This window comes from Mustela nivalis (genome assembly GCF_964662115.1).
Source record: "Mustela nivalis genome assembly, chromosome: 5".
Lineage (NCBI taxonomy): Eukaryota > Metazoa > Chordata > Mammalia > Carnivora > Mustelidae > Mustela > Mustela nivalis.
Genome location: NC_139024.1, coordinates 110,222,506 through 110,249,753, shown reverse-complemented (window position 1 = coordinate 110,249,753; position 27,248 = coordinate 110,222,506). Strand labels below are relative to the sequence as shown.

The following is a 27,248-nucleotide window of genomic DNA, read 5'->3' as shown; positions in this document are numbered from 1 at the left end:
CTTATTTTGTTTAGCATTATACCCTCTAGTTCCATCCGTTGCAAATGGCAGGATTTCTTTTTTTCTTCCCCCCCCCCCGATGGTTGCATCATACTCCATTCATTATGTGTGTATGTGTGTGTATGTGGTGTGTATAGACACATACCACATATATGTGTGTATATATATGTGTGTGTGTGTGTGTATATACACACACACATACACCACATCTTCTTTATCCATTCATCTCCCAATATCTTTTTATAGGTACACTCTATGTTTTGTGTTTTATTTGCATTGTCTGTCCTTTAAATTTTAAAAATAAGACTGTTACTGCTTTTTTAATGGAGATAGCCATTTGAAGCCATGAGAGAATGAAATACATGAGAATGAAATACATTGAGAATGCAGTTTTAGCAGTTTTAGTATGGAGCTAAAGTAGTAGAGAATTAAGTGAAAAGATTTAACAAATGAAGATAGTTATCTTACCTTGATGCGGTTCTGGTTTGCGATTTTTGTCATGCTTATCTACATGGCCTTTAAAAATCCCATATATTTAATGGCACATGAATTAAAAGCATGGATGTATTACCAAAGTTGTATATCAATTTGATTTTTAGTATGAAATCATATTAAAATGCATTCAGGAGCTTGCTCTTTGGCCAGGTCTTTGAGTCTTTTTGCAAAGTTAATGTATTCTTAATTTCAGATGTCTTTTTCCTTAATTCATGCATTGAAGAAGAACATAAAGATCAGTTTTGAATAATTTTTATCTGAGAATTCCTTAAAATCCAAGTGGAGATCTTGAGTTAGAAGTTGAGTTGGATCTAATGTTCTGGAGAAGTTTATGCTGGATTAGTCAGGGTTTGATGTGAGATTGGATGAGAGATCATCAGTAGACTGAGTATAAATGAAGAAGAGGTACAGGGACTGAGCTCTGTGACTATCCGATGGTAAGAGGTTAGAGAGAAGAGCAACCAGTGAAGAACTAAGAACAGACAAACAGTGAGGTAAGCGGAAAATTAGGCAAGGGAAGAGTGAACCATTTCAAGTGCTAGCATTTGTCATATTAAAAGAGAGAGAAAGAAACTATATTTAAATAACAGTAGGAAATGGGGGACTGTTACAATAAGGAAAACTCTCTGACCGTGAGATCTGTAATTATTTCAAGATCAGGCAGAAAAGGGTTTTTTTTTTGGTTGGTTTGTTTGTTTTCTAGGTAGGGAAGAGTAAATAAGGCTAGAAAGATCCAGGTCTTAGGGAGTAGGATGATCAGAGAATGTTTTTCCCTGAGGTTAGCGAAGAGGTATGTTGTTCAGGAGTGGCTGTAGGGTAGGGTAAGCCAAATTTCAGGGGTCTAGGGAAGGAGAGGAGTTTAAATTTGGGGCAAGTCAATTAATAAGCCTTTTGCTTTGATTGATCAATGTGGAAAAACAGCTGAGGTAATCTTTTTGAAGCAGAGACTTGGAATCTAGAGAGCCTGTGTCTGGTTTATCAAAGGTAAGCATGTGGGGGACGACATCCATGAGTCTAAACCAAGTCATATGGGAAGGGGGTTTCTTTGCAGTAAATGCACACAGAGTAGAGAGATTTCTTTAATCAGGTTTCCAGAATCACAGGGCTCTGGTCAAGTTCAGCATTGTCAGGATAAATCAGGTAAGACAAGGACCAGGAAATGACTCTTGGTGGAGTTAATTGAGTGACTAACAAGAACAGTCCTTATGGGATTGTGGGGCAGAAACTTGATCGAAGCAAGTTAAAGATGGAGTGGGGACTGGAGTAGCTTAGAGTTTGAAATAATTATCAAGAAAAAATAACTGCTGAGTAAAGTACCAAATTTCTTGAAAGTATCAAAGTGCTGATAAGGTCTTAAGACAAAAATCTCGGTTGTTCTCAGTCATCATCATTAGACCAGCAGCATCTGGGAACTTGGGAACTTGTTAGAAATGTAAATTATTAGACCCCACCTTAAGCATTCTGAATCAGAAACTCTAGGGATGTAACCTAGCAGTCCTGTAAATAATTGCTCCAGGAGTGGTACATGGGGGACTCAGTCAATTAAGTGTCCAACTCTTGGTTTCAGCTCAGGTCATGATCTCAGGGGTCATGGGATGGACCCCTGGGTCGGGCTCTGTGCTCAGAGGAGAATTTGCTTGAGATTCTTTACCTCAGTCTCCCCTCCCCCCCTTCCCACTCCACACGTGCACTCTTTCTCTCTCTCTAAAATAAATAAATTAATTAAAAAAAAAAATCTCTCCAAGTGATTCTGATGCTGCATTGGTCTGCGTGAAGGAAAGAAACCCAGAACAAAGTAGTAAGTAGAGTGCTGAGCTGCTTTGTTCTGAGGGTACTTACCAAATCCAGTGAGTTAAGCTCCAGTTTTCACAGCCTTCTGAGGCAAAAGGAACAGAAAATAATAGAGCAGTCCTGTCCAATGAAAATACAATGTGAATCATATACATGATTTAAACTTTTTTAGCAGTCACATTAAAAGAGAAACTGATGACTTTGATTTTATTAAATGGCATTATATTTAACCTACTATATCCAAAATATTGTTTCAACATGTAACTAACATAATATTTTACTGAGATAATTTATATCCTTTGTCATACTAACCTTCAAAATCTGGTGCATATTTTGCACTTAAATAACACCATAATTCAAACTCCAAATTTTCATCATCTAAATGAAACAATTTATTAAAGTATAATACAGTTATAACAAAGCAATAAAGTTGTTTTATGAAAAAATATTTTATACTGCTTCAGTTTTTAATTTATATTTGAATTAAAATTCAAAATAACGTTAGGAATTCAGTTCCTTAGAAGTCACATGTGAATTATTTAATTAACATGTTACTATTATATTGGACACGCAAATGTAGAGCACACATGAGTGGTGTTATCTTGTAGATGCATGTGTCCTCTTGTAAAGCTGAGCCCTCCCATCCCCCAATATTACATTACCATCTGAGGTGAATAAGTAGCAAAGTTATATTACTTGCAGAAAACTGAAGGCAAAGTTGGCCTTAATGTCAAGAACAGGAAGGTAAGAATCACATCCATGAGAAATTGTAACTACAGAGCTACCAGCTCTTTGCAGATTTGCATTCTACATACCCATCACCAGAGTGAATTTGTTTCATTGTCATCTCAGACTGGCAGACTGGGCACAGGGCACAAGTAAATATAAAATGCTCAGCAAGGGATGTACCTTAATTCTCGGCCTCAAGGAATTCCTGCAAAGGAACACAAATGAAGACACTGGAGCCAAATATTTAAGCACACAAGGCAACAAAGCACCATGAAAGAAAGCTAGAAGAAATAGCAGGGAGCAAAAAGAGACTTACTAAGACCAGATACTGGAATTATCAACACAGATTACAGAACAGTAAGTTATGATAAAAGGAATAAGATCAGATCAGAATATTGGCAGGGAACAACAAACAGAATAAATAAAAGAAAATGTGACAGGTTTATAATGGGCCCAAATACAATATTTAGAAATGAACATACAGTTATGGGAATTAAACACACTTCAGGGAACTATAGTTTAAAACCACAGTAAGTTCTCCATACTTGAATATTAGTTGTAAGAGGAAATGTAGTAAATGTCATATCTATACATCAGAAAAACTGGGCAGTATGTGTTCCAGGTGAACAAAATTACCATCGCCGAGGGGCAGTGCATGACACACCTAAGGATATGACATCCTGAGAAGAACAGAGAGCATGATTCAAATCAAGAAGAAATATGAGACAAAACCAAATTGACAGTTGACAAGCATGGTATAAAGTGACTAGCTTGTATGGTTTAAAAATGTCAAGATTTTCATAAAAGACAGAGAGGTTGAGAAACTGATACGGATTAGGCATGTTAACCAAAAGTAATACATGATCCTGGAGTGGATCCAATACTAGAGGATAAAACTTCTAGAAAGAATACACTGGGATAAATGGCAGAGTACAGTTTTAAAAATACAGTATCAATGGTAAAATTCTTCAGTAGCTATACTGACTGCAGTTATGCAAGAGAATATCCTTCTGCTTAAAAAAATGATGAAATACTAAGTCACAATGTATGGTTCAGAAAACATAAGTGTGTATATATTGAGAGAATGATAAAAGGGGGGGGAACCACATGAGACCTGCTGTACACCACCAAATGACAACTTTTTTAAAAACATAGTCCCAAGTATAGGCCAAGATATGAAACTACTAAAGATAATCATTTCTAGCTTCTGTTTAGGGGGTAGTAAACATTATACTATTTATATAATTTAACATTATTTTTATACCGTTAAAAATTTACACTTAAATGTTATTTTTCTTAAATTCCATAAATTTAAGTTTATATCCAGGTTCAACATGATGTATTTGCCCTACAAAATGACAGAACACATTTTGAACATAAAAGTTAGTGAATTCCCTAAGCAATTTCGAATAGAAGGTATAACTTTTTATGAAAGTGAGTTAATCTTTCTTGTTTATTTTTAATTTTGAATCTGCTACAAAATAATTCATCTCTCATATTTTCCTGTCACTTCTGATATAAATTTCTAGCATCAGATAAACCTTTATTTAATTATAAACCTATTCAATCATGTAAAATGAGTTATTCTTTGGCTAGGTTTACAGAATGTATTCCTATTGAGGCTCTATGCAGAAGGACAGTTTATATCCACAAAGAACATATTAAAAACGCTTCAAAAATTAAACCTCTTCTCTAAAGGCACATAGTACTTTAAAACTTACTGAAGAATTTTTTCATATTTTTAATAATCCAGTAAGTGCAAAGATTATATTCTGTATTTGGTAATATAATCCAACTGCTTTAAACAATTTAAGATTTTTCTATAAATTTAATCACCTATTTTTCATGATAGAACAATTTTTACATTTTCTTATGTGAAGCTTTTGCTTTGAAAGCTATGAGCTGAAACAGGTGAATTTTTCTAACTAAAGTGGTTTCTTATGATGATGTCAGCAACCTAGCCTTCTTTCTGAAAGAAAGTTTTCTTTCTGAAAACTTTGCAAATTTATTCTTTTAACTCTAGCATATTGTCCACTACAGAGTATCATATTTTAACAATACATGATAGACTAAAGTCCAAACTATTCCCAAATGCTCATCAATAAATTTTAAACTATTTTTAATCTCATAAAAGGTAGAAAACTGACACAATATAATGTGCTAATGTTTAGTAATTCTGGGCACAGAAATATTTCCCTATCCCTGTATTAAATAATACTGAGAACAAAAATAGTTAATCTGCTTCCTTCAGGAAATGCTCCTGACCATGAAACTACCAAAATAGCTTTGTTGCTCAGTAGGACTTACTTCAAGATTTCTCATTTCATTATATCCACTAATCCAAAACTTATACATTTAGACCAGATCTACCCTGTTCCTCACCTTTAAAGACCTTGATTAAAGTGGTCCAGCCGATTCCAATCCCTTAAATGTTTATAAATATCCTATTTTTCTCTTTCTTGTTTTCCCTTACTATACTTAGTCTAATAAATTTAGCTTTGCTAGTTGACAATAAATCTAATTACGCTGAATAATTTAATCAGTAGATTCAGAATCTTAAATCTGTTCTTATTTTCTGCCTGCTGGTTTACCTACATGGAAATGCATATCCTGCCAGCGCCTCAAACCTCAAGTCTAAGACTGAACTCCTTTTCTTCCCTTTTCTACTTTTCCCACCTGTCACCATTATGTCATGGGGTGGGAGATGTTGTCCTATTCCTTTTCTGTGCCCACAACTACTTTCTCAATTGGAAGTCTTGAAATCATATTCACATTTTTTTGCCCTTTGAATAGCTAACCAGTTCCCAAGTCCCACTGATAGAAATAGCAAACAAAAAGAAACAACTGGATGATTATTCATCAGTGAGAATACTTAAAATAACATTACATACAATGTAATGATATAGTTTTATTTTTCAATATAGAAAAATGTATACCATATGATGGTATATGATGGTATGATGGTAGGTAGAACAGTGTATCTATTACCTCATTTTTATGCTGTTGCACATAAACACATTAGAAGTCTGGCTGCTTTCTCAAGGAAATGAAATTTGGAGTAAACACAGGAAGTGAATATTTACTCTTTTTTAATAAATAGATTTTATTCTATAATTTAAAAACCTTGTTAAGCCTTTTTAAGGATAAAAAAATGACATAAAATAGTGGCATACATTTACCATGTACATTTAGAGAAGACTTTTTTGTCCCATTTTTATTGAAATGTGGGAGTAGGTTCGGTAGTTACTGAGACTTTGAAAAATTTAATTCTGGAATTCTTAGTACTGACATTTCCCCCAGGTTATTGAATTTTTTTTTTTTTTTTTTTTTTTTTCTACTTGAGCTTCTAAGGTTCCAGGAAATTTTATTTAGAGGTCTAGGTTACTAAGCAGTACTGCTCAGTGCTTTTTACATGATCACTAACAGTGGATTTTTTACCCACTCACCCATTCTTAGGTCTGTAAGCCAAAAAAAAAAAAAAAAAAAAAAGAGAGAGAGAAAGAAAAAAATGGAAAAAAACCTTTTTCAGGAGACGTTTATTTCTGTTTAAAAACCAGTGTTATTAAAGGAGTTACTATACTAGTTGACATTTGATGTTTGATTTATATAATTATAAATAAAGTGCACATTTTAAGGAAAGTCAGTCTTAATAGTCTGAAAATGAAGTTGCTCAAGAGATTTCATTAGAAAGTAAGCCTTAAGGCTGAGTTCAAAAAAAGGACACTGCTGTTTTGTGATGACAGTATTTGTTAATGTCTCCTGTGGTGCTGTGTGCCCACTTGGGTGGTCCATAAATATAATTTGAAATAAAATGGTACCAGACTCTTATTGTGGTGATTTAGAAGGCCAATTTGAATACGGACTATCAATTTAACACCTTCTACCGTATTTTGGGTGAAGCTAATTAACTTTAGCTTTCCGGAATTTTGTCACTAAATAAGAAGATCCAATTCAGGATTCAGGCAGTGGCCTTTAAAACACATACACACACACACAACTGTATATAGTCTTTTTGTTTTATAGTCTAAAAATTTGGGGGTTGGGATGGGAAAGTTAAGCATAGTTAGATTTATTCTATAAGACAAAGATTTAGTCCATAAGATGAAGATAAATCAACTCTTAGAATAGTGATAATTTTGATAGCCTTTTTAAAGAAATTTACATGATTTTTTTGAGGAATACAACATTAATAGCTATTACAGTTCACACACTTTTAGAAGATACTGACATATATTTAACTGAGAATCATAGTCCTATTTGTCTTGAAATTCTAAGATAAATTTATAGATGCTTAATTTCTAGGATTCCATATGGTCATTTAGTTTTACTACCTATTATTCCTGTGTTTTTTTCATTTAACAAGTGTTTATTAATGTCCACTGTGTGTCAGGCACTATTCTAGGTGCTAGTGATTTAACAGTGACCAAACAGTCCTATATTCCTGTCCCCATGAAGCTTACTTAGAAGAAGGAGATAAGTATATCAAGTGGTATTAGGGAGAAAAATAAAATGCTAAAGGAGAGTAAGTGGTGGCCAGAAGTAGAAATGATTTAAAATTTTGAGTAGAAAGGAAATTCTTACTAAGAAGCTGTGATTTGAGCAAAAAGCCTTTCAGCAAGTAAGGAGCAAAGGCAGCTATCTGGGGAAGACTGACTTAGAACAGAAGTAACAGCAAGTGCAGAGTGGATGTATGCTAGTGGAAGTAGAGGAAAAACGAACAGTCAAGTGTAAGGACTTTAGCTTTTACTTTCAGATGCAAGATTGTGAGCAGAAGAATGACATTATATACTCATGGGATCATTTAATTAGTGTATTGCATATGGACCAGGGCTTGGCATACTTTTTCTGTAAAGGGATATAAGATAGCAAAGGGGTGTCTGGGTGGCTCAGTGGGTTAAGCCTCTGCCTTTGGCTCGGGTCATGATCTCAGATTCCTGGCATCGAGCCCCACATTGGGTTCTCTGCTCAGCAGGGAGTCTGCTTCCCCTCTCCCGCACTTACCTCTCCACCCACTTGTGATCTCTGTTAAATAAATAATAAAAAATTTCAAAAAATCTTTTTAAAAAAAGGATAAGATGGCAAATATTTTAGGTGTTGTGAGACACACTGTTCAACTCTGCCCTTGCAGTATAAAAGCTGCCATAGACAGTACATTCTGGATGGCTGTGGCCATGTTCCAATAAAATTTACAAAAACAGCTGATGGGCTACATGTAACCCTTGAATTATAATTTGCCAATCCTTGAGATATAGACCATAATAAACCCAAGGACAAAAATGGGTTGACAGGAAGCTTTTGCAGTAATCAGCAGAGGGCTTATGGTGGTGATGCAGGTGGCAGGAAGTGGTCAGATGCTGATGTTTTTTGTTTTTTGTTTTTTTTAAATTAATTTATTTATTTTCAGCATAACAGTATTCATTATTTTTTCACCACACCCAGTGCTCCATGCAATCTGTGCCCTCTATAATACCCACCACCAGGTACCCCAACCTCCCACCCCACCTTCACTTCAAACCCCTCAGATAGTTTTTCAGAGTCCATAGTCTCTCATGATTCACCTCCCCTTCCAATTTACTCCAACTCCCTTCTCCTCTCTAACACCCCTTGTCCTCCATGGTATTTGTTATGCTCCACAAATAAGTGAAACCATATGATAATTGACTCTCTCTGCTTGACTTATTTCACTCAGCATAATCTCTTCCAGTCCCATCCATGTTGCTACAAAAGTTGGGTATTCATCCTTTCTGATGGAGGCATAATACTCCATAGTGTATATGGACCACATTTTGCTTATCCATTCGTCTGTTGAAGGACATCTTGGTTCTTTCCATAGCATAATACTTTGGCGACCATGGCCATTGCTGCTATAAACATTGGGGTACAGATGGCCCTTCTTTTCACGACATCTGTGTCTTTGGGGTAAATACCCAGGAGTGCAATTGCAGGGTCATAGGTAAGTTCTATTTTTAATTTCTTGAGGATTCTCCACACTGTCCTCCAAAGAGGCTGCACCAACTTGCATTCCCACCAACAGTGTAAGAGGGTTCCCCTTTCTCCACATCCCCTCCAACACATGTTGTTTCCTGTCTTGCTAATTTTGGCCATTCTAACTGGTGTAAGGTCATATCTCAATGTGCTTTTAATTTGAATCTCCCTGATGGCTAGTGATGATGAACATTTTTTCATGTGTCTGATAGCCATTTGTATGTCTTGATTGGAGAAGTGTCTGTTCATATCTTCTGCCCATTTTTTGATACGATTGCCTGTTTTGTGTGTTTTGAGTTTGAGGAGTTCATTATAGATCCTGGATATCAACCTTTTGTCTGTACTGTCATTTGCAAATATCTTCTCCCATTCCGTGGGTTGCCTCTTTGTTTTTTTGACTGTTTCCTTTGCTCTGCAGAAGCTTTTGATTTTGATAAATATCATGACACCTGATAGTCAAATTGAGGAATTATAATTGTAGGTATAATCTCTTGAAAGCCGCTAGGGCAAAGAGGCTCCTTACGTGCAGAGGAAAGCCCATCAGAATAATGTCAGACCTGTCCACAGAGACCTGGCAAGCCAGAAAGGGCTGGCAAGATATATTCAGGGCACTGAATGAGAAGAACATGCAGCCAAGAATACTTTATCCAGCAAGAATGACATTCAAAATGGATGGAGAGATAGAGTTTCCAAGACCTGCAAGGCTTAAAAGACTATGCAACCACCAAGCCGACACTGCAGGGAGTATTAAGGGGGAGTTCTATAAAAGAGGAAAAATCCTAAGAATAGCATTGAATAGAAATATAGAGACAATCTACAGAAAGAAAGACTTCAAAGGTAACTCGATGTCAATAAAAACATATCTATCAATAATCACTCTCAATGTGAGTGGCCTAAATGCACCCATAAAATGGCACAGGGTTGCAGATTGGATAAAACGACAGGACCCATCCATGTGTTGTCTACAAGAGACCCATTTTGAACCTAAAGATACACCCAGACTGAAAGTGAAAAGATGGAGAAGAATCTTTCATGCCAATGGGCCTCAAAAGAAGGCCGGGGTAGCGATTCTCATATCAGATAAATTAGATTTTAAACTAAAGACTGTAGTCAGAGATACAGAAGGACACTACATAATCCTTAAAGGGACTATCCACCAAGATGATCTAACAACTATAAATATCTATGCTCCCAATATGGGAGCAGCCAATTACTTAAGAAAACTGTTAATCAAGATAAAGAGTCATATTGATATGAATACACTAATCGTAGGAGATCTTAACATGCCTCTCTCAGAAATAGACAGATCATTGAAGCAGAAAATCAGTAAAGAAACAAGAGCATTGAATGACACATTGGACCAGATGGACCTCATAGATACATACAGAACATTCCATCCTAAAACAACAGAATATTCATTCTTCTCAAGTGCACACGGAACCTTCTCAAGAATAGACCACATACTGGGTCACAAATCAGGACTCAACCGATTCCAAAAGAATGAGATTATTCCCTGCATATTCTCAGATCACAATGCTTTGAAACTGGAGCTCAATCACAAGGAAAAGTTCAGAAGGGACTCAAACATCTGGAAGCTAAAGGCCACCTTGCTTAAGAATGCTTGGATCAGGGCGCCTGGGTGGCTCAGTGGGTTAAGCCACTGCCTTCGGCTCGGGTCATGATCTCAGGGTCCTGGGATCGAGGCCCGCGTCGGGCTCTCTGCTCAGCAGGGAGTTTGCTTCCCTCTCTCTCTCTCTGCCTGCCTCTCCATCTACTTGTGATTTCTCTCTGTCAAATAAATAAATAAAATCTTAAAAAAAAAAAAAAAAAGAATGCTTGGATCAACCAGGAGATCAAAGAAGAACTGAAACAATTCATGGAAACCAATGAGAATGAAGACACTTTGGTCCAAAACCTATGGGATACAGCAAAGGCGGTCCTAAGGGGGAAATACATAGCCATCCAAGCCTCTCTCAAAAAAATTGAAAAATCCAGAATACACCAGCTGTCTCTACACCTTAAAGAACTGGAGAATCAACAACAAATCAAACCAACTCCACACATAAGAAGGGAAATCATCAAGATTAGAGCTGGTATCAATGAGGTAGAAACCAGAGATAAAGTAGAACGTATCAATGAAGCTAGATGCTGCTGTATTTTGAAGGTAGAGCCAATAGGATTTGCTAAGGAATCTGCTATAGGATAGGAGAGAAAAAGGAGTCAGGGTGATGACTATGTTTTTTAGCGTTTTAATTAGAAAATGTTACTTAATATTTTATATTCTACTTATTAGGTTATAACTAGAATAATTGTCTTTAAAATCTGTTTGTAGCTATTAAGATTATCTTTTTTTTTTTTCTTTGAGCCTGTTTGGCTTTGTGTTGTTCCTGGTATGCCTTTGTAAATTGAGGACTATCAAGATAACCTATTAAACTCTTAGTCTCACTGTTGGTCATTGCACATTTTCTCATTAGATTTCCCTCACAGCTGAAAGCAAGTGTTGTCATGTGGTATGTGGGGTTAGGGTATTACCTATGGTCAAGAAAGCAAGCAAAATAAAGATGTTAGCCTGTTAGCTATCTAAGGGTTGCTCTACAGGGACTTACCAGTCCTATGAAAATAATATAAAGAGCCTGCCTTATTTTAATAATGTGTTTTTTAAAATGTTTAAAATGAATAGTTCTTGATGAAGTGTGTATAAACTATTAGATAAAGCCTTTGAACTATACTTACTGACTTCGCTATTTCTCACGCTACCACCAGTCTTCAAAGCACACCTACCTTTATTCACTCTTTCTCCATGCCCTGTCAATTGCTAAGGGATGCAGCTTGTTGCCAGAATGACTTTCATGTCTCACATGAATTGCTGTACCTTTTAACTAGTGCTCCACTCTGACCCACACTACACAGTGCTGTTAGCTTAATTGTTCTGAAGCTGTGATTATTAAACTTACACATGATCTGAGTTTTGAAGGCTTGTTAACCACAGATGACAGATTGTTGATTCAGTAAATCTGAGGTGGGACTCCAGGATTTTCTGAGGGTTCTGGTTTGGGAGTCACACTGTGGAAACCACTGTTCTAAAGTACTCTGATAATGCCATTCCTCCATTAGAAACCTTAAGTACCTCTGACAAATTCAGTCTAGGATTGAAGGACTACCTCTGTTTTTTCATACATCTTCTGAACATGGTCATCTTTTCCGCCTTTGCTTTTCAGCTGTTCTTGAAATTTTCACTAGTTTCTGTGCCGCCCAGCCCATATTCATCACTCGGAGTCCTGATGTTTATATCAAACTTGACCCTCTTTTATGAACCTTTACACATGTTCAGTCTCTTTTTATCCTTTGAATTCTCATGACATTTACTTTTTATGACATTACCTTACTCTCTCTTAATTTATAGTCTTTTTTTTGTTTTTTAAGATTTTATTTATTTGTCAGAGTGAGCACAGGCAGACAGAGTGGCAGGCAGAGGTAGAGGGAGAAGCAGGCTCCCTGCTGAGCAAGGAGCCCCATATGGGACTCATTCCCAGGACACTGGGATCATGACCTGAGCCAAAGGCAGCGGCTCAACCAACTGAGCCACCCAGGCATCCCTATAGTCATTTATATATATTATCTCACTTATACTGTTTTATTCCTCTTCTACTTTTTAAAAACATGTTCTTAAGTAATCTCTATGCCCAACATGAGGCTCAAATTCAGAACCCCTAGATCAGAAGTTGCATGCTGTCCTGAGCCACACAGATACCCCTGTTCTTGTCTTTTATAGGAACTTAAGCTCCTTGAGGATAAGAAAATATGTATTTTTCTTTCTCCCTCAGAGCAACAGTTTCCAGAATTAAGCCAGTTTTTAATTTTTTTATATTTAAAAAAGTGTTATTAAAGTATCACAAAATATTAGTATACCTGTCATCTTGTAGTTTCTTGCTTACTTTATGTGTTGGAAGAAATCCATTGTACCTTCTAAGTACCTTATGATTTCCTTATGTACCTTATGTTTCCTGATTCTCTGCTCATCTGTAGTGTTATAATTTCTGTTCTTTGGACTTTTGATGCACTATAAGCCATATCTTTTTTTCTTGATTTCCTCCCCCAAGCCTCTAGTTTTGATTGAGTTTAAAAAAAAAAAAAAAAAGACATGCTTTATATGAAATACGCAAAACACCTTATATGTCTGAAAAGTATTTTGCCCTCAACTGATATAATTGATGGGTAATTTGCTTGTGCTTAGAATTCTACATAAGAAATTATGTATGTATTTATTATTAAATTATTTTATTTATTATTATGTTATTATTTATTCAGGAGCTTTAAAGGCATGCATCATCATCTGTCTTTCATTTTTAACTAGTGAGAAATCTCATGCCAGTCTATTCTTCTTTTGAAGCTAACATTATAAGTTCTCACCTCTCTTGGGGAGCTCATCCTCATTAGTTGCTGAGTATCTTCAGCTGATCATCTGTTTTATCTGTATTTTATATTTTATGCCTACCATTTTAGTTTGGATTCTTGAGTGTGAGTTTAGCTTTATCTTCAAACTCTATCCTAAATTTTTTGTTTCATATAACAAAGTCTTAACTTTCCTCAAGTACTTGTTCTGATCTTTTAAGTGTTTTTGTTTTATGGATGTAATATTTTCTTTAATTCCTGATGGTCTAAATCTTTATCTTAATGGTTTCCTTTAAATAAAATTACAATTCTGTTTATCTTGGAACAGTTCTGTTGATCTTGTTCTTTCTTCTTTATGCTGATATTTTCTATATATATCTGATGATGTATTCATATTTATGTTAATTTGTATTTAAGTGTCGGAAACTTCTAGGAAGCCTCATCATGGGATCTCTGTGACTTGGGGTTTAAATTATATTTTAAAATAAATGGAAGGGAAACCAGTTGTTTTATTAGAGACCTTTTAGCGTGGCTTTTCATATCCCAGATTATTATTGACATCTCCCATCACCTGATGGCTTTCTTCCCATTCTGTTTGCTGTTAAGAGATTGGTGCAGGCTTTATTCCTATACTGTAACTTTAATGAGGTCCTGGGAAAGACAAGAAACAAATGACTGTGTCCAGTCTGTCCTCTTGAACCAAAAAGCTTTGTTCGCAGCAGACTGAAATAGTTCTTCATGGTTAAGTACTATAAATTTATAATCTTTTACTTGACAAATAATAAGTTTGTGAATTGATAACTTTATTTGATTTCAGTCTACCCATCAAATGCTACCATATCTTTGTCTTCATTTTCTGTATTTGGCTTCAGATAACTGAGTGAACAGAGAAGAGACTAATACATTAGCCAGATTTAAGTGTATTAATTTGCCATGGGAAGTATAACCATTAAAAAAACTAGAGGCTCAGGGTTAGTGAATTCTCACCAGAGAGAAGGAATCTGTATGGGAAACCAAATTTATAGTCACATACTTTCTAGGTAGACATGTAGTCAAGAAAAGGGTCTTATTGATCTTATTGACTGGTACCATCCAGCTGAGATAGCTTGATGTAGTGTCCATTGTCAAGTGAGGTTGCCATGCAGACCAGAAAATTAGGTATTGACCAGAGCATCATTTTTCTGGGATTTTGCCTGAGATCCAGAAAGTCTCTTGATGTTAAAGTTCATTGTCTAGGTGACATTTTGATTGTGTTGATAAAAGCTCAACTAAGACAGAATAGGGAAATTAGGTGTAAGCTTTCTGAGTTCTCTGGAGTCTATGCCAAAGCCAACCTAGGTAGTTTTGTGAAACTTCTCAGCCATTTACATAGAGATTCTTGCTCAAGGCTCCTAACTCCTAAAACAGTCTTTTCTTTAAAAATTAAAAAAAAAAAAAATCACATGTAGATTTCTCTTTAAATTTAATTCTTGAAAGATCCATTTATCCTGTCACTATATACCACAAGCAGATATTATCTCATTGTCACTTACAAAGACACTGACACTTAGAAGTTAAATGACTTACCCAGAATCTCATGGTATATGGGGCAGATTCAAGAACTAAATCTCACTTTTCTATCTTGACCTTTAATATTTTCTACTATACCCATTAAACTATTATTGTTTTATGAAAGAATTTAAAAAGTGGAAAACAATTGTTTTCTGTTTATTTTATATTTGACTATCCTTGGTCAATTAAGACTAATAAATAGCAAATTGTTTTAATTTAGAGTTTAATAATAAGTTTGTGATTATTTCTATAGGTTATATGCTAATGCTTATCTTTGTAGCTCCTTTTTATAAATCTTATGTGGACAGTGAGTAATACAAAGGAAATTAGGAACATTCTTTCTTGGATCACTACGTATTTTAGCACCTTTGAAATACATTAAAGTTACATAAATGTAGCAGAGCTCAACACAAATTATATTTGTTCTTAAAAATAATCGATGTAAAACTCAATCTTTAAGGTAAAGTAGCTGGCAAGTCCTATCTTTATTAACCTGATATAATTTGTATATTCATAAAATCTAATAAAACTATTTCCTTTAGAATTTCTGTGATTCTGTATGTTTACCAATTCTTTCTCTTTTACCCATCCCCCCATTAAAATTTACAAAATATTGATTTAACAATATCCTCCTTGTTAAATTTTAAGATAAATATAGAACTTTGGTTTGTATTACATATTTTATTTTTTCTGTCCTTTTTAAAAAATTTGGATGTGTGTTGTGAGTATATCAAAACTTCTTAGGTGTATATATTTTCTATGCTATAAGTCCGTTTGACAGTGGTGATTAACTGGGATTTTACTTTCAAAATATTCAAGTCAACCCTTTTTTTCTATCCTGACAGCTCACGTTTTCTCTTGGATTGTCTCTTGACTTAGTGAGCCTCTGTCAACTCTCAATCCCTTTTGCTAGCTTATACGCCACTCATGTAATTCTCTTTCTTAAAATCATTTGATAAATAATTCCTAATCATATCACAATAAAGTCAAGCCTCCTTAGTTTGTATATAAATTTACATGTCTATTTTAAATATTCAGTAGTATCAAGACCCTAATCAGAAATTAAAATTAGTATAATCATGGACAACCATGAGAAATGAGGTGGTATTCTAAACAGTCCAATCTTCTGCCAGTTTTTTGTCACTAGTCAAACAAAATATTCACTTTAAAGTTCATTCTCCCATGATACATGATTTTGCTCCAAGGCCTTTTTTATATATGCATGTGTAATATAAGGATTTGTTTTATAAATAAAGTATAAATATAGAGTGTAATTAATTCTAAGTTGATTTCAGGTAAAAGTATAACATGATGATGGCTTAATTGTGGCGTAAATCAACACTAAATCTTTTAGAAATGTATTTGAAGTAGAAGGTGTGATTTATCATAGTTAATAACCAAAGTTATCTTAGTGGCAATCAGCATATATCAATAATAACGTAACAAATAATCTAAAAGGAAACAAATCTATAATAAAAGTATATCCGATATAGTTACAAAGGTTGCTGCTACACTGAAAAACAGATTTAATTACACTTTATGTTATTTACCTATTTGATGATAAGTGAGAAGAGATGGAGGAAGGGTAGTAGTGTCGGTATTCAAAAGCCTTTTGATTTATATTATGTGCTCCAGATGCCCTTTCTTGGCTCCTTTAATTTTGACCTTTTTTGTACTTTTTTTTGGAAAAAATGTCATATCTGAACCCCTATTTTAATTTTTCTTCTTCTTTTGTTTAAACATTTTATTTATTCATTTGACAAACAGAGTTCACAAGTAGGCAGAGAGGCAGGCAGGGAGAGTTGTGGGGGCGATGGGGGGAGCAGTTTCCCCACTGAGCAGAGAGCCCGATGCAGGGCTTGATCCCAGGAGTCTGGGATCATGACCTTAGCCGAAGACAGAGGCTTAACCCACTGAGTCACCCAGGTGCCCCCCTATTTTAATTTTTCATTGTTAACTGTACTCTAGTTTAACTAGAACTTTTATATGTCCTTTTGAGGAACAACAGTCAGAAGTTCCTGAACATTTTTGGTTTTAGAACACAGTCCTTAAATGAAACACCCAGTGATTTAAATTTACTTTGAAGGTCGAACCAAATTCAAAATACCTAATTATTATTTTTTAGATAACTGCAGAAAGACATCTATAGTTCTCCTAGGTATCTGTGATTCAGGTAAACAGCTAGAAGATGACAGATGGTGAGGAGAGAAGCCCCGTCTGTTTATTCAGTGTGCAATCATTACATGAATATAAAATATATGCATGCACTTATTAACCAGAATTCTTCTATGGTCATATATCACTTTATATAAATATAAACATAATGACATATACCTAACAATGACTACCTTTTAATCTTGTGTTAGAAGGTTTGCATCATACTGGGTATTTACCCTAAAGATACAAACCTAGTGATCCAAAGGGGCAAGTGCACCCAAATGTTTATAGCAGCAATGTCCACAATAGCCAAACTATGAAAAGAACCTAGATGTCCATCAACAGATGAATAGATGAAGAAGATGTGGTATATATACACAATGGAATACTATGCAGCCATCAAAAGAAATGAAATCTTGCCATTTGCGACAACATGGATGGAACTAGAGCGTATCATGCTTAGCGAAATAAGTCAAGCAGAGAAAGACAACTATCATATGATCTCCCTGATAGGAGGAAGTGGTGATGCAACATGGGGGCTTAAGTGGGTAGGAGAAGAATCAATGAAACAAGATGGGATTGGGAGGGAGACAAACCATAAATGACTGTTAATCTCACAAAACAAACTGAGGGTTGCTGGGGGGAGGGGTGTTGGGAAAAGGGGGGTGGGATTATGGACATTGGGGAGGGTATGTGCTTTGGTGAGTGCTGTGAAGTGTGTAAACCTGGCGATTCACAGACCTGTACCCCTGGGGATAAAAATATATGTTTATAAAAAATAAAAAATTAAAAAAAAAAGAAGGTTTGCATCAAATCTACAACCTTTGAAAATGATAAACATATAAAATAATATGATAAGGAAAAATACTTAAGATATATTTATTGTGGTGGGCAAAAGAATCAGTGAATATAATAAGCCAATTTAAAATGTCACTGAATGGATTATTAGACCTCTGTGGAAAAAGGATTTGATTTCACTTGCTTCTGCTAGCTCAGTCTCTGTCTTAAAATCTTTGTTCTGGCCCTGAGATTTCTAATCCAGTGAATTTTTGACCCCAAAGTATCTTTAAGCATGGCAATGGCTAATAGAACTTTTATTTTTTAAGTTTAGAACATTTTAAAAATGCTGAGAAGGTTGAATGACTTTTTTCAAATATGTTTATACTTGTAAGATGAAGCTCATGTAACACTTAAGCCACGGAACATACTGTTCTTGTTTTTAAAGTAATTGTGAATAGGCATTCTTTGCATACATCCCAGCCTATCCCTCTCTTCATTTTTGAAACATTCAAATTGGTTATGTTTATTTAAAGGCTTATTACTACTTAGGAGATAGCACATTACTGAATTATACATATTCAAATTTCACCAAATCCATTTGTATCTATATTTGTAACTGAACCAAGGCAAGTTTGCTTCTTGGTGAGTCAGGAACTGCACCAGATTGAGTCGTAGCACAAAGTTGACTTATTTGTGGCAAAAAGGATATCATGAAGAATGGCTTCCAAAGCTGTGACTCCCCAAGAAGGGGTGAATGAGTACCTTTTGTTTGGGTTTGTTTGTTTAGAGTTAGGATGAATGAATATTTAGATAGGGAAGCCTTGTCTTTGTGTGGAGGTAAGCATCAGGTTCCCCATGCACCTTAAGAAAACATGTCTATACATATGTTAGATGTTATGTGAATGAGGCTGTGGCTCTTCTTTAGGCAGAGATTTTAGTATTATAGTGAGGTAAAGGTGATTGCTGGTCATTCCAAGTGTCACTCCTTGGTCCATCTGCACAGACACAAGTTAAGGTTTTAGTTCAAATGGTCTGAGTGGTGCGGGCCAGTGGGATGTCTTTTCAGGGCAGTTGTTGTCACCTGAGGGGTGGTTTCCAGTTTCATTTGCCTGAGTTAAGAAGTAAGCCAGAAGGAAGAGTTTAAGGAAAAATGTAAAATAGAGATTAGTGAATGTAAGGGGGTGAGCAGTAAAGGTCAGGTGTTGGGGTCTACCTGGTGACACTTTGACTATAGATACAGAAAAATAATGAACATAGATGCTGTAGACGTGATACTGATGCCTAAGCATTACTACGGTTTACTGTTTACGACTGTTACTTTACTACTTATAAAATCTTTATATTAGTTGTTTTCCTTGAGCCCACTTGAGCAGCTCTTGAGAACTGTGTTCTTTATCATGGGTTCAGTTACACCTTGAAGTGGGAAAAAAATTAATATTAACTGCATGGAGATTTTGGTATATCTCTTTTCATCTTTTGAATGACCCTATAAGGAAATATGGTGGTATCTCCATTTTACATGCATAGTCTGAAGAGTTCAGATTTTCTCATTCACATGGCAAAGAAGGAGCCAAATGATATTTGACACTAAGTTTCTCGGAGACCACAGTCTGGGCTCTTCCTTCACCATACTGGGCATTTTAGTTATACTTTCGTTTTCAAGACATATGCAGGTATCTTGTTTTGACATCCTTGGAATCTTGTCAGATTTTAGTTAAATTAGAAAATGTATTATTTAGCAATATAATTTTTAAATAAAATACCCTTTTTAAAAAGTTTAGCTTGGTTTGGCAGTTATGTTGAATATGAATGCCAGGTACACTGATGCATACTTTGGAATACTCAGGCTTATCTGAAAGTGACAAATTGAATAGAGGCATACCCCGTTTCTTTGCACTTGGGTTTATTGCACTTTGCACATACTATAGTGTTTACAGATTGAAGGTTTGCAGCAACCCTGCGTGAACAAATCTGTTGGAGCCATTTTAAACAGCATTTGTTCAGTTCATATCTGTCATATTTGGTAATTTCTGTAAAATTTACATCTTTTTCATTACTATTATATTTGTTATGGTGATCTGCAATCAGTGATTATGCATTGCTGGAAGCACATGTGATGGTTAGATTTTAGCAATAAAGTATTTTTTTTTAATTAAGGCATATACATTGTTTATTTAGACATAATGTTATTGCACATTTAATAGACCATAATTTGGTGTAAACATAACTTTTGTATGTACTGGGAAGCCAAAAAGTTCATTTGATTCACTTTAGTGCAATATTCACTTTATTGAGGTGGCCTGGAACCTAACCTACTGTATCTCTGAAGTATGGCTGTAGTTATATTACTTTGAAGCAAGTTCTGTAATAGAGGTGAGAGTAAAGTATTGTGGGAGCGGAGTAAATGACTGACAGCTTTCCTGACTAGGTTTCTCCTCTGCTAGACTGAGCTCCCAGCACAGCACCCAGCTATAATGTTGGGTGCTAGTAACCACAGAAGAGAGAAACATTTATTCAACCACTGTTGCTTAAAACCTTTTTGGGTTTTATTAGGAAGCTTTGAATATTCCTTCTAGACTTCTCTGTTGAGAAAGAGAGCAAAAATTTGAAGGAGGCCCTTGTGGGGATGGGGATCAATATATTGATCATCATTAGATTGGTGGTCCCAGCTTGTGAAAGGAAGATATTACCTCTTTATTAAACTGCATGTTTCTCTGCCAGGAAAAAAAAAAAAAAAAAAAAAAGATTGCTTTGTCCAGTTGGTAGTGAATAATTCAGAAGTAAATGTTGAAGTATAGTGGAAGGGGTTAAACCAGGTAAGATTTAGATTATCTATATATTTATATAACATATCTAAAACTTTATGTAATAAGTCTTATATTTGCATAAACTATAACCTAAAGGCTACTTTTCAGAAAACCATGCGATAGCCCCCAAAATAAAGTGTATTAGAATCCTTGTGTAATAAACTGGGCTACAGAATTCCCAGCTCAATTTTATGTTTTAAAAGAAAATAGCACTTATGTATTGACACTGAAAAGAGAGTTCATAAAATTAGAAACCAATAATACATTTTCTTAATTACCAATAGGATGTGATATTAGTCTCCTAGTTGCATGTGGAATTTCTTGCTATTGTCAGTATTGGTTAAAATATGAAGAAATCATAATCATTTTTGTAATTGATAGACTAAAAAAGAAGTTGCCTTGTAAGATAAGGATTTTCTTCTGTAATGAGTAAAGGCCCTCTGAAATTTGGAAGTTTAGAATCCTCTGTTAGCTGCAGAATATATAATTTTTTCAGTCAAATACATTATATTCTGCTCTCCCAGACCTTTCTGAATGGCATAAGTAAATATTTCGTTAGATATTATTTCTCAGACCTATGTCTATATAGAGGACTTTGTAAGCTAATGGAAATAATATATTTGGATAAAATTAGTATGAAATCTGACACAAATGTTAAATAACCAGTCTGCCACTGTCTCTTTAGGGTTGCATTTTTTTGAAAGAGAAAAGTATCTGATTGATTGCTTTTGGCATATGAGCTATTTTTAATTCAAGCTTAAATACTAATCTAAAATTCAAATGGTATCAGTAAATAACAATTTTGTATTTCTGTAGGACCAGCAGCCTTTTCAATAGCATTCCTAAAATGAAAAAAAAAAATCTCAAAACACGTCTCAAATTTGAGCTGTCCGAAGAATTGGATTCTTAGAAAAGTACAACTTAATTATAATCACATCTGATTACTTTGTTCATTTTTATTTCTTACCTTCATCAGGAAAACTTTATCTGTTTTAGTTTAAGACACGTCTGGAACTCCAGGTTAAAATGCTTCTTCTATTTCAAATAAAGTGAACTATCCACTATAATTTTTCTTATACCAAAGAGCCAGGATTACATTGGTGGCATTCATCTTTTCAAATGTCCTATTATTTGGTAATTTAATACTGTACTAACACTGGAGAAGTGGGCTTTGGAGAAGAACCTAGATTTCAATTTTATCGTTAAAATTTATTGACTGTATGACTGTATGTTTTGGTTAATAATCTTACAGATATATTTTTAATAGTCCATTTCAAGAAAGAAACTATCTCACTGTTGTCCTTATTTACCTTATAGATCAATGTACTGTTACGCGGACATACCTGTTCCTTCACAAGTTCTGGTTCTTTAGTGCTGCATACTATTTTGGTAACTGGGCTTTTCTTGTGGTAAGTAGTACAGGTATCGTAGGGATAATTTCTTACTTGCCCATTTGTATAACAGTAGTGCCATTGGATTTTAAATTCATTGCTTTCTGAATGATTTTAGATATAAGAAATAACATGGAGCTTATTTAAATTTACAGGTATTCTTGATTGGATTAATTGTATCCTGTTGTAAAGGGAAGAAATCAGTCATTGAAGGAGTAGATGAAGATGATTCAGACATAAGTGATGATGAGCCCTCGGTCTATTCTGTTTGACAGCCTCTGTCTTAGGGGTTTTATAATGCTGACTGAATGACTATTATGCATTTTTTAAAGTGTTAAACTAACATTAGGATGAACTGACTAGCTTCGTCAAAAATGGGAGCATGGCTATTAAAAAAACTATATTTTTTATGTTATCTGAAGTAACATTATTGTATCATAGATTAACATTTAAAATTGCTGTAATAATTCTATGTAAATATAAAACTATGGACTTTGTGAGGGAATGTTTGTGGAAATTTTTTTTCTCTAGTGTATAATAGTGTTGAATTGATTAAAAATCTTCCAGAATTAATATTCCCTCTTGTCACTTCTTAAAAACATAATAAATCACTTGTACCTGTGCATTTGGGTCTCTAGAGTAATGTGGAATTCTAAAGTGTCTATAACTGATTGTCTAAGTATAATACAATATAGCTGATAAATAAATGTTGCTACTCTATGCAATTAGTTTCCTATTTTCTAACATTAAATTATTAATGCCATTCAAATATATTTCATGAGCAGATTTTAAGCTACTTTGTGCTGTATGATCACAGCATTCATTCCAAGATGTGTTGTATTGTTCAGATATTAATCCATTAGGTATCTTACCATCTCTGTCATATTTAAGGCATATACATTATTGTAGATAGCTAACCTCAAAATTTGCCTTCCAACATAAATGGGAATGTTGTCAAGAATAATTGATCTTCAGGGAAAAAAATTAGTTGACTGATTAGTTTAAGGTATGTGACATTGGGGTGCTTGGGTGGCTCAGTCAGTTAAGCATCCAGCTCTTGATCTCAGCTCAGGTCTTGATCTTGGGGTCGTGAGTTCAAGCCCCATATTGGGCTCCTCGCCAGGCATAGAACCAACTTATATATGACATCATATTTTGGCTTTAAAATTTTTTTTAATTAAAAATTTTTTCCATTCTAAAGATTTACTCTTTTCAAAAGTTATAAGGAATGCTATGTAATATTGATAGGGTATTTTGAACACACTTTGGGGAGTGAGAAATCATTACAAATGGTATTATAGTTTACTCACATAAGCAAATCAGAACTCATAAAAAGCACAAATTAGAACTCATAAAAAACATATCTTTGAAATAAAATATCATTAACTTTCTGCAAAAGTCTTAGGAATTAGCAACCATCTCCCCCTAAATTCTTCTTGCCCTTAATTTTTGTGCCACTTTGCTCTGTTCTGATTGTCTGTCTAGATATACTATCATAGCCTTCATGTTTGGCTTCTTCATGCAGCCTTTAATGTTATTTACCAAATTCCCTTCCCTTCTGTTTTTATTTTGTATTTTCTTTCTGGACAGTCTCCTATTCCCTTGATTACCATCTATATGTCTTATTACTAATATATGTACATTATTTTTTCCTAAACTCCACAGCTTAACTTACCTGTTAACTAGAAATTATGACTTCAATTACAAGTTGAACTCATTTTACTGGGCATACCAAACCTCCTCTTCCTTCTCTATCGTTTTTGGTTTTGTTTTGTTTTTGTTTTTACAAATGGTACCAGCATATACCTCATTGCCTAAACCAGAAATCAGGCAGACCTGCTTATCTCCTGGGTACCCCAACTCCTCAACCAACCAAGTATTTGATTTCTACGTTTTAATATCTTTCCATTTGTCCTTTCTTCTCCATTCTCATTGCCAGTCACTGTGTTTTAGATGGAGTTGTGTTCTCTCAAAATTCTTAGATTGAAGTCCTAACTTCAAGTAACTATGACTATGTTTGAAGATGGGTCTTTAAAGAGGTAATTAAGGTAAAAGGAGGCCATTAGGCAAGGCCCTAATCCAGTATGACTGATGCCCTCCTGGAAGAGGAAGAGACATCAGGGATGTATACACAGAGAGAAAAAGACCACATGAGGACACAGGAGGAGGCCATCTGCAAGCCAAGGAGAGAAGCTTCTGGAGAATCGATCCCTGCCAGCATCTTAATCTTGGACTACTAGCTTCCAGAACTTTGAAAAAATAAATCTCTCTTGTTTAACCACCAAGTCTGTGGTATTTTGTTATGGCAGCCCTAAGAGACTAATACACAATACTTCTTGAACTTTCTCAGTGGATTTTGTGCCAAGTCCTGACTTCTTTCAGTCTTTACTTGATAATGAAAATTTAAATCAGATTATTTCATTTCTTTCCTGTGAAAAGTTTTCAGTTGTTTTATAATGAAATTCTTTTTTTTTTTTTTTTTTTTTTATGAAGTGGATAAAGCCTTTCTGGTTTATTTCTTATTTGACTATCTGCTTCTCTGTCATCGTCACACTGGTTATATGAGCAAAATATCTCTGCATAATCCAAATGGCTTGGATTTCCCCTATCCTGTGTGTGTTGAACTGTTCCTTCTTCCTATACCTTTCCCTTCCTTTTTTCTAAGAAAATCCTTATTCTTGAAATCTCAGCTTCAACATTATCTCCTCAGGTACCCCTCCCTTAAGTCTCCAGGTAGTTAGGTGGTCTTTTCTATACTAGCATGGCACCCTGTACAGTGTGTTGTGATTTATGGCTTTCATGTCTCCTGCCTCTGGACAGTAAGTCCTTAAACACCCCTCTGGGTCTGTCATCCTTGGTATCTAGAATAGTTCCTTGCACACGGAAGGCACACAGTTGATAGCTGAATTTGCTAGTTAGAGGCTCGAAGTCTGAATGTATGGATTAAGCCTATATAATAAAGCATTAGATTAAGGGGAGTGTATATTTAGTATATTTTTAAGATTTATTTTGCTGTATTTTGAAAATACTGCTATGTTTGTCTTGAATACTATGTATACATTTTACTACGGCTAGGAATATTTTCTGTTTTTATTTGTGTTAGACCAACCTTTTAGCTTTTTATTTGGCTAGTTGTATTTTTTAAATATGTTTTCTTTTCTTACATTCTATACATTTGCCTCTTGCCTACTTAGAAGTTTACTTTTACTCTAACAAAGTTTCTTTTCCTCCTTCTCAGTCATGGAATGGCTTTAACTTTATATTTTATGAAGCTCATTTAAGTGTTGTGACTCTACTAATGAAGGACGTATTTTCTTTGAAGTCCTCTGAAAATGCCTAATTTAGAGATCATCCATAGTGATGACTTTCTAAAAGGTCAAAGCCCTCTTATTCCATGTAAACTTCAAACAAGTAATTAATTTGTTCAGCCATGCAGCAAGATACTGGCAAAATAAAAAGCCGACTGCAACTGACTGGAACTGACTTCTGTCTCAGTGCCACTATACCAAAGAAAATGAAAATGCATATTTTTTTTTTAAAGGAAAAGGGGAAAAAAGGAGCTCCGGGAAAAACAACAAGCAATACAGGAAAAGAATATTTCAAAGTATACTACTTCACTCTTCAGTGAATGATAGCTACAGTAATACACTGTTTCAGAATTAATGTATAGAATACAGTGGGCATTGATTATAGCACTGAACATAAACGGCAACCTTGACAGTGTAAAAACGCAGCCGTTAAAAGTTGGAAGATTGAAAGAGCTGATGGAAGAAGACCTAAGGGGTGAAGGTATTAATATCCTTACTTCACAGGAGAGTGGTAAAGGGGAGGCATGAAGAAAGAAATTGAGAGACACTCTCTCTGGTAGAGGGAGCAAAGAAGAAAGGTCTGGGCATATTAAAGTTAGAAAGATAAAAAAGTTATAAAGGACACCAACAAGGCATTATAAAATACTAATAATTTGGGGGCTATGGGGAGAAAAGCAAGGGGAAACTGTCTCAAGCAGGCAATGGGAAGTTAGTAGATATTTCAGATGGATAAACTTAGAAATAGTATATTAAAATGTAACAAAATATTAAAACAAGTATTTAAAAGAAATGTCATCAGAAGATAAAATAATCATTGCAATAGTATGTAAATATATCTTTGAATTTCCTGTCAGCAGGGACAAAAAGACTATGATGGATGATGAAGTTTTTGCATTTGATAAAAGGAAGCACGTAGTTTTTCCTGGAGACAATTTTTCTGGCACCAAAACTTAGAAGGAAGTTACATTGTGAGTTCTTATGTAAAGAATGTTAACAATGAACAAATGTCTTTGCTAAAATTTAAATAGACTTATGTAAGGAGACAGAATTTGGGAACAACAGGAAGAAATATGGTTGGCTACCAAGAAGCCTCAAAATGAATTAGCTTCATGTGAACATCATTTATTCATTCCACTCAGCAAATACGCAATCTCCTCCATATTCCAGGCATTGGATGACAGCTACTGATTTTCTAGGATTAAGGAAGATATTCCCCAACCTTTCAGAACTTGGTCTAGGACCAGCTACACTTTGTAGCTGAGTGGTTCTTGACAATAACTGGACCTTATCAATAATTACTAAGATTGTACGTGTCTGTTAGGAATACATTTTAAAAATCACTTTTACCAACTTTGAGTTAAAATGGAAAACATTCCAGTAACTGGAATGCTCTCATTTCTAAGCCACAACACCTTCTCTCTTCATGTCATAATCAGAATGTTATTTGAGCATGGAGTTCAAGTGATGTGAGATAAGTAGTTTTAAGGGGCATTTCGGGTATTTGGTGATGCTTGACTAAGTACCCACCTCTTTTTCAGTGGAGACCACCTCCAAAATGACCAGATTGTCCACTTTCCCAGATTGAGTTGTGCTGCCCTGGATGCAGTCCTGGACACATATCAATGTGTTTAACTAAATTTCAGCTGACCCCCTTCTAAAACCATCCATTGTCTTCAACTGTGATTTCACAGAGAGTGTGTTAAACTTGCTTTTCAAAACAAAGCCAATAAGCAAATATTAAGTCATAATTTAGGGATCATGTTTTTGTAGAGAAATAAGCTAGTATAGTGAGGTATGTAGCTTTCCACATGGTTCCTTCATCAGCTCATACTTGCTTCAGCTCTACATTGAGGCTATTGGAT

At 35.0% G+C, this 27,248-nt stretch overlaps 1 protein-coding gene across 2 annotated transcripts in view; it reads left to right on the top strand.

Annotated features, from left to right (window-relative positions):
* Positions 1-22,703, top strand: part of LMBRD1 (LMBR1 domain containing 1) — a 132,588-nt gene extending 109,885 nt beyond the window's left edge. For both annotated transcript variants that reach the window (XM_082731793.1, XM_082731794.1), the window contains 2 exons: positions 22,005-22,096; positions 22,234-22,703. In XM_082731793.1, coding sequence (XP_082587919.1) covers positions 22,005-22,096; positions 22,234-22,350 — 209 coding nt within the window. In that variant the 3' untranslated portion in view covers positions 22,351-22,703. The remainder of the gene's footprint in view (positions 1-22,004; positions 22,097-22,233) is intronic.
* The last annotated feature ends 4,545 nt before the right edge of the window (positions 22,704-27,248 follow it).